This window comes from Asterias rubens, chromosome 4 (genome assembly GCF_902459465.1).
Source record: "Asterias rubens chromosome 4, eAstRub1.3, whole genome shotgun sequence".
Classification (NCBI taxonomy): Eukaryota; Metazoa; Echinodermata; class Asteroidea; order Forcipulatida; family Asteriidae; genus Asterias; species Asterias rubens.
Window position 1 is genome coordinate 16,848,352 of NC_047065.1, and position 9,043 is coordinate 16,857,394.

A 9,043-nucleotide genomic window follows, 5' to 3' on the forward strand; every position below is an offset into this window, starting at 1 on the left:
ATCGGGAAAACTTTGAAGAAGACATTGAGACAAATAACCTTGCAGAGACAGGCGTTTCAAGAAATGGAATCCTGAATGAACTTCCCTACTACCATGTGACTGATAACTATGTCCTTGATATCATGCATGACTTCCTAGAGGGAATGGTACCACTCGAAGTTAAGCTAGTTATCCAGTACCTAATCGACGATGGAAAATTCACATTGGAGGAACTCAATAGCAGAATTACAGCATTTAGCTATGGTTTTGTTGACAAGCAGAATCGGCCATGTCAGATAACAGCAGCAACATTAGCCAAACCTAAATCCAGTAGCAGACAAACTGCTTCACAGATGCAGTGTCTGTTTTTGTATCTACCTCTGTTAATTGGAGATAAGGTGGATAGAGATGAGGAGTCAGATGTCTGGGAATTGTTATTAATCCTTCTCGACATTTATAAATTAGTAGTAGCACCTAGCATCAGTATAGAAGCAACCTTCATGCTCAAGGCCAAAATTGGAGACCATCACAGTTTAGTTAAGGAGACTTTTCCAGAGCTTCAACTCACTCCAAAGCAGCACCATTTACTGCACTATCCTAGAGCAATTAGAATGTTGGGCCCACTCTCACCCTTTTCCGCAATGAGATTTGAGGGAAAGCACAAGCCTCTCAAAACATTCGCAAAAATCTCAGGCAACTACATCAACATTGAAAAAACAGTGGCTAAAAAGCATCAGATCGGCCAAAGTCACAATTTTCTACTGAAGGAAGACATAACAATCAGGGGCACAGAAGTATACAGCCAAGAGTTAGTTCCAGTGTCTAGTCTTCAACATGCGGAAGATGTATGTACTGCACTTGGTTGTCCTCTGGACACAGAAATTGTAGTTGCTGCTGCTGTAGTAGTGAATGGTTACAGGTTCAGATCAAGCTCTATTGTCGTTACCGACTGGTCTGAAGAGCATCCTGAATTTGGGGAAGTGCAGCATGTAGTTCTTAAAGATTCTGCCATCATATTGGTAATAAAACCTTGGACAGTGCAGCACTTTGATCGTCATTTCCATGCTTATGCAGTGAGTGAGACTTCTTATCATCCGATAGTGAAATCAGTAGGACAGTTGGGGGATGTTAGACCAGTACATGCAGTAAGAAGCTACGACGTGACGGATCCTCATGTTTACATTGCTGTTCGTTTCCAGCTTGCATAGGGTGATATGCAAGGAAGAGTGGGTTCTAGTTGCAGAAGATGGATGTACTGGACTTGTTGTAGCTGCTGCTGTAGAAGTGTTCATGAATGGCTACAGGTTCAGATCAAGTTCGTTTTATGTTACCACCTGGAAGCATCCTGAATTTGGGGGCAGTAACCGATACTTCCAATCATCTTGTTACATCTACCAAACCATGTGTAAGTTGGAAGAATTTTACAGAACTTTCAATGAGCAAATACAGCATTTGGTAAATTCAAGTACATTTTTACGTGTATACATGTAGTATTTACAGATTGTAACATTCCAACATGCAGACATGTAGCTGTATCAACCCCATCAGTGTAATTCACTCGTTAAAAAATTAAGACAGTTTATCCATTTATTCAAATTTTGAGGCGGTGTTGCCAAAATTTCAAACAAAAATTTCAAATATAGACATGTTGCTTCGTAGTGCTTGAACTTGAAAGTACGTGTATTCTTCAGGGACATGCACTGGAATGACATTCTTACTAGTCTGCACTCAAGTTTTTATTTCATGTAATCATGAACATGTATACCTTTCGTTCATACAATTGACACCGTGACCCTAACCACCATTTTATAACCACAACCATCAGCACCATGATTATCGCACACACACAGCCATCTACAAAGCCATCAAGGTGTCATCATTAACATACCTTGTAAATTGTGAAAATCATGGCATGTTAGAAACAATGCACAGTACATGTACAGCATGATTATAACAAACACCATGGGGTCCATAAAAAATGTTTGTTCATAATAGTGGTCGCCTGTTACAGAGATTGTGCGTTATAAAGAATTTACTATTTGGGAGTGAAAGGGGATGTTCTTTATAGCCAATTATCCCAGTGGTGTTTTTTATAGCGATGTTTCACCAAAAATCTGCATTGAAGGTAACCATCTTCTTTCCCTTCTTTAGTCACAAAACATTCAAGATGTTGAAATGCTGGATATGACTGCAAGCAGTAGTGATGAGGAAACAGTGGATGGAAACGGCAAAGCAAAGCATGAAAAACAGACAGAAGTGAAACGGAATCGTCGTATGTTTGTGAGTATTGGAGCCATTGTTGCAGATTTTTCACTGATACAAGTGCACATAGTGGTTCCTAAAATTGTTATCAAATATCCACGCTTGAGGACAGTTTTAAGACAATGGAAAGCGATTTTTTGCTATAAAATTAAGATTCAATGTACTAATCAAATTTCCAAAAATCACTTGTCTTCAAATGGACACATGAGGGTGCTGTTGTGTGATGTCATAAAATGCACACCACAGAGTCTCACAGCTGCATTAAAATTGCACAAAATCAAGATCACAAATTTTGCCAAAAAACAGTGGTCACCTCAGAATAAGGTACTGACAAGTCTAAACACTCAATAATAAGACATCACCCAAATATTAGTGGAGTTGCCATTTGAAGAAAACAAGAAAAATCTGTAATTTTTGTGTGCGTGTGCACAAATCAACCATTTGCAGCTCTCTCTTGAATGACATCACAAATTTGCTCATGGATGCAAAATTAAATTTGCATAAAAACACAAAATTCTGAAAAAAGTGTCAAAACACCCAAAATTTGGCAATGAAAATTTCAAAATCTTTCGTTAGAATAAATACTTGTGTCAAGTGTTAAAACAGGCTTCAAATCTTATTTCATGGACCTTTTAATGAATGTAGGAGGGTTAATGGTGTGATACATCATTGGTAGAGCTGATGGTATCCATAGTTTGTGTGATTCAACAGATACAGGAAATAACAAACCTGTGAAAGTTGAACTCAATCTATCATCCGAGTCATGAGAGAATAGTGAACATAACCTTTCTGTTTTTAACAGTGATTTTGTGCAGGTTTATATGGTGCTTTTTAATTATTTCAATAGTGTACAATCAAAATCAAGATCTTCAGATAAGATTTTCTAGAAGGTGACAGCAATTCAGATGTAAATATTTCACAAGAGGATTATATTGGTAGTTATATCATCTTCATAACTAATCAACTGTCACTGTCAGATCACAGTGAAAACTGAATATTTTTGTTGGGTCATTACCACTGATGTATCATACCTTTAATAGTAACATTTATTTTACACCCATACAGGATATCAGGGATTCTATCTGCAAAACTCCAAAGGGACGAGCAACTATTCTTCGAATGGAAGAAAACAGGATGGCTTCTAAAGAAGATAGGAAAGTCATTGTTCCAGTCCTCGTCAGTTCTTTGATGAAACACTTTGGTCCAAAGTGAGTACATAATATTGTTTTGGGCCAAAAACAAAATTTGTTGTCCTCATATGAAAAATATCGCAAAGGTCAATCATTCAGTTGGTCAATATTTTTGTCTTTTAATGGCAAATAAACAAATGAAAGAAATCAGTGGTCAAAAGATATTCATTTGAACAAACCTTGATAATTAATTGACAGACCATTGACCTTTACCATTTCCTTGTCTAATAAAGCTTCACAAATCTATCTGAAAATATTTTCACCATATTTTGAAATATTCTCACCATATTTTGTATAATATTTACCATGGATAGCGCTAACATGTTTCTTCTGGTTTTCAGTCCATCTGCTCACATCAAAAATGAAATGGCTCACCTATTTGTGGAGGAATTCCCTTTCTTAAAAGATCCAAGTGGAGTTACTGGTCATGTGAGTTTGTCTTTCTTCTTCTTCATTTATTGCTTTTGTCTCATATAACATATTTGATTTCAGTTAAACTACAGGCAAGGGCTTGTGATAAAACAATCTGACTTTTTAACCTGCATGATTGTATGATTATTATCTTCAAGCAAACTTGAATCCTCGATCCTGGTTGGTCTATCCATAGCAACAACAGTGTGATATCCCATATCGCATGGCTGTATTGCACCCCGTGCATCGAATGTTGTGCACTTTACTCAGTTGCGTGCATTTTCCTGCTGCACGTACACTATCATACATTCAATGCGGATCTTGAGTGTATGTCAAGTTTACTAGTTTGCTTGAAGATGGGATAACACTTGTTATCCGCTCGTGGAACACGGAACAATAAAGTGCGTCATGCATCCCATATGCGCAAGGCCAAAGATGGGTCACAGACACACTACGTCATTCCGTTTTCCACTTGTACTCGTGGTATAACTAATAATGTTCATGAGCAGTTTGCAGTAATTTGTTACGTTATTTCTGAGAAGCAGCAAATGCACACTACTGTAAAAATGTTTCCTTTGCTGTTTCCTTGATTTAATCCTGCACCTGAGATCTCTGGGGAAAGTGGTTGTGTATAACAATGTAACTTTTTGTTTATTTCATTTAAACAGGAGGCCTGGTACATCAAAGGAGAGAAACACAGACCTGCCAGTGGGTACTTTGAACTCCGTTTGCGATATGTCCGTTGGCAAATGAATAAGAGTGCATCACCACAAAACAATTGCAAGAAAAGGATTGAACCAGCTCCAGTGAAGAAGCAGCATCGGACTAGTGAGCAACACCACCCTGTCAAAATGATTTTAGGTAATTAAGTTCAAACTTTGAAGCTAAGACTCAGCATCGCAATGGTCATAAGCAAAGATTACACAGCACCGTGCACAGTGGGTAGTAGGCAAGCCTTCAAAGCTGCTGTGATAACAAAATCTGTGAGAAAGAGGGAAGCCACCAGTGCTGGGTCAGCAAAATTACTACATATTTTTTATAATCAACCTATTCAGTTACACTGTGTTTATTTGAAATGGTTCTTTTTAGAGGAAGATGAGCAAGAGGCTATAAATTGGCTTCATAAATGATGCACCACAATCCATGGTCTTGGAGAAGATGAAGAAGACAGCACACGCAAGGTATAAGTGGTTAAGACAGCTGCCTAGACCAAGCACAGCTGAAATCTTTGAGAAATATCCCAGACTGCTGGACTCTGGTGTGGTAAGTTGAAATTGTTCAAGTTTCTTTAAAAAAAAACATCACTGAAGCCACAAACTAACACTCAGTTGCATGTGAGTGCCAAGCATGTGCACGTATTTTGCAGAACCGCGTTTTTTTTTTTTTTTTTTCATAAACTAACACCGGCACTGCTTGCGCGCAGTCTGTACATTTTTATTGTTGCAAAATAGGTTTGTAACACTGATCTTAAATTCACAAATACAAAGGTTTCTATTTAATTATTTGTGTAAGCCAAAGTAAGCTGGCTTTCCATAAATGCGTTTTGGGTTCGTTTTGTGTCCGTTGCATTTAGGCCTGTGGTATAACTATAGGAAAAACATCCAAGTCTGACATCCACACAAACGACCCTGAATCCATGATTACTTATAGTATGTTCCAACCATATCTTGCTCAAAAGTAATGGCTATCATGTTTTCAACACTACTTATTCTGTTTTCGTTTTACAAAAAACTCTGGCCTACTCAGTTTATAGTCCCCAACATAGTGTGGGCCGTCTGACAAATGGTATATTGATTACCCCCACACTAAAGTACCACAGGTGCAGTAATGTGGGCGTGCGGAGGATTAGCACTCCTCCTGAGTGCCTCTAGTTTCTTTCTGACTGGCTGTTGGTGTGTACTTTATACAAATCATTGGGGTCAATCATATGCTTGTCAAGATAACCTCATTTATTTTAAGCCATTGACTTTATTTGAACTTTAATAACTAATGTTATACATGTAACTTATACATGTAACTTAATATCTATTTAAAATAAATTCAATAATGTTGCTTATACATAACTTTTTTAGGTAGAACAAGATTTCAGCGAAACAGTAAACAAATCAGCCGATAGTCTTTTCTGCAAGTGGCCTGGATTAGCACCACAGCTTGTCATGTATGTGAAGAATGTCCATCCTCAGTACAAAACCAGCTTAGACATCATAGACATGGGTGGAAGTGGAGGGGGTGCAAGAGAGCAGCAGGATCAAGATGATGCAGAAGCAACAGAAGAGCATGGAGATGTAAAGCTTTCGCAAAGTAAATATCGATACTGTAATTTCATTATTAGATGCAGGTGGCCAGCTTTTAGGAAAGAAGTGAAGGAAAGTGAAACAAAAAGTAGTAACAACATCTGTCTGAATTATGTTTGAGACAAGCTCACTTTTGACCTTTAAAGTCGTCTTCTTTTGTGACTTGCACCCTGAAACAGCAAAATTCCTAATACCATCAAATGGTATTCTGCAAATAGAAAAATAATTGCATCTGATCTACATAAGGCTCACGTCTTCCTCCTCTTTTTAAAATTTCCTTTGCAAATAATTCTAATGTGGAATTTGTTTTCAGTGGAAACTGAAGCACTTGCTTTCGCTGTTTTACCATTGGTACTCTGTGGACGGGCCAGGGGTAAGAAAGGGAAATGTTCTGTCTTCGAGAGTGTCAAATCATTCATTGATGTCAAGCCTGTAAGTATGTTTCATTATATCTGAAAATTCCAAAATAGACCTTTTTCTGATACCTCATCTTGAAAATCAAATACATCATACACCTGTAGATCCACACTTTCGTCATAAACATCTTCAGTATGAACATGTCATGTGAAGACTTAAGGCCGTTTTCACACGAGAGCTCTAAACGATGGTTGTTTGGTATGAAGTCGCAACGATTATGGCATGCCAAATGCCCCCAAATTTGATAAACAGTGTTTAGAGAGGTTGAAGCAATGAATTGACGTTTCGTATTTGATAGAAAACTGAATATGAACATACATTGCACCTCAATGTACATGCATGTATTTTAAAAAAAAAATCATTGAAGGTAAATTATGCTGTACAATCTATGTAAATGTGGCTCATGTGCTGTGTACAGCATTCAATGTTATTCACTCACTGTAAATATTGTAAATAATGACTTAGAACGGCCAGAATATAATTAAACTAAATGGTTCAATATGTTTTTCACATATTTTACAGGAAGGGACTGACATGGCATTTTACCTTAAGTCAGTTGATAGAGAGACACATCCCCAACCCTTCCTGCTAGTTATTGGATCGCGCATAAATCCACTGCAAATCTTCGTCATCGTTGAAAGACAAGCTCTCCAGTTCAACACCATGACTAAAGCAGTTGACTATTGTTTTAAGCTCATTTATGTGTTGGACATAGAGTACCAGCCTGCTTGTGGTACAACTTGGGAGTTCCTCCAGACAAACGTCTATGGCATTGCAGGGAAATGTGGAGTTTCAACATCAGTAGGAGTTAAGGACATTCTTGTCGTGTCAGACAGGTAATTAATAAGGGAAGAAAAGTGTGCTGAAGAAATTTTAAACTGAGTTGTTTAAACACAGTCAGGTCTTGTTCGTGTTAATTGTTTGATTGTTTAATACTAATAACAATAATGGTAAACCCTTATAATGCCCCGTATCCGCCATGACAGTCGCTCTCGGAGCAGTTTACAATAATTATCCCCTGCTCACTGGGTCATCATATCTTAAACCTTCTCAGCTCCCTGTGGAGTATACAGCCCCGGCCACAGGAATTGTAGTAATGTAAGAAAATTACATTGCTTAATTGACATGGTGGATAAGGTGGCAGAGGTTGCAATAATGTAACAAAACAAACCTGGATTTATTGAAATGAAGATTCGATTGATTCCATGTCTTGATGAATTTGTGCATTAAAACCACAGACCTCTCTCTGATGAACTCTAAAAATTACCAATTCCTATGATGTGAAAATACATATGTGTTTATTGTTGTCTAGCAAAAAACTGTTATTTTAACTAGATTTTTTAATGGACCTGAAGGTTTAATGTTCATGGGGGATAAACATCTAATTATTATCCTTAATGATCAAGGGGGTTTCTATCGAGATAAACACTTTGCGGCTGGAATAATAAACAACACTGGCGTTTTCGACTTCAAATCTATTTCAGGATAAGATATGTACTTTGAATGCTAGATAATGTTGATGTAAATATTTCCATGAATTTGAGTGTTATTGGTTTTATAAAGCTTGCATAGATCTTGTGGAATCACCATTTTACCTTATGCAGTGTGTTAATTATAGTGCAGGTGTTTGATGACTTGAAGACAAACATTTTGTGATAAATTTCAATCTTGAAAGTTTGATTATACAGTTCAATGAATTTCATTGTCTTTGTTTGTTTAGCATTTCCATCAATTTCAATATGAAAGAATGCCTGTTTATACACCATTATACATGCAGTGTGATAAGAATGCTGTCTGACGCCTTGAGTACAAAGTGGTGATGAATTTCAGTGGTTCTGATTTTGTGAAATGTGTTGAAGAAAATTACACTCTCACACATGTGAAGTGACGTACATGAAAACTGTGCTTTAATTCGTGGCGAAGAAAAGGCTTCTATATTTGGGAATAAAAAATATTTCAATGATGATTCAGTTTAAATTTCTGTGTCACTGACTTCTGTGTTACATATTTGAGACTTTTCCCTTTTAGATAACGTTTTGTACCACGTTTTTGTGCTTTTTAAAGCACAAAAACTTTGAACCCAGGTTATTTGAACAACCCCAGTTAATTAAACAACCATCTTGAACAACCCCAGTTAATAAACAACCCCAGTTAATTAAACAACCATCTTGAACAACCCCAGTTATTTTAAACAACCATCTTGAACAACCCCAGTTATTTTAAACAACCATCTTGAACAACCCAGTTATTTTAAACAACCATCTTGAACAACCCCAGTTATTTTAAACAACCATCTGAACAACCCCAGTTATTTTAAACAACCATCTGAACAACCCCAGTTATTTTAAACAACCATACTGAACACCCCAGTTATTTTAAACAACCATACTGAACAACCCCAGTTTTTAAACAACCATACTGAACAACCCCAGTTTTTTAAACAACCATACTGAACAACCCCAGTTATTTTAAACAACCCATCTGAACAAA

At 37.1% G+C, this 9,043-nt stretch overlaps 2 protein-coding genes across 2 annotated transcripts; both read left to right on the forward strand.

Moving 5' to 3' along the window:
- Nucleotides 1-1,205: 1,205 nt before the first annotated feature.
- On the forward strand, nucleotides 1,206-4,972 carry LOC117288981. The gene is made up of 6 exons (XM_033769860.1): nucleotides 1,206-1,384; nucleotides 2,131-2,259; nucleotides 3,307-3,449; nucleotides 3,773-3,860; nucleotides 4,511-4,703; nucleotides 4,932-4,972. The coding sequence occupies exons 1-6, from the start codon at nucleotides 1,274-1,276 to the stop codon at nucleotides 4,970-4,972; spliced, it is 705 nt and encodes a 234-aa protein (XP_033625751.1). The 5' UTR covers nucleotides 1,206-1,273.
- An 8-nt stretch (nucleotides 4,973-4,980) lies between these two features.
- On the forward strand, nucleotides 4,981-7,393 carry LOC117288982. The gene is made up of 4 exons (XM_033769861.1): nucleotides 4,981-5,105; nucleotides 5,915-6,143; nucleotides 6,450-6,568; nucleotides 7,076-7,393. The coding sequence occupies exons 1-4, from the start codon at nucleotides 4,986-4,988 to the stop codon at nucleotides 7,391-7,393; spliced, it is 786 nt and encodes a 261-aa protein (XP_033625752.1). The 5' UTR covers nucleotides 4,981-4,985.
- The last annotated feature ends 1,650 nt before the right edge of the window (nucleotides 7,394-9,043 follow it).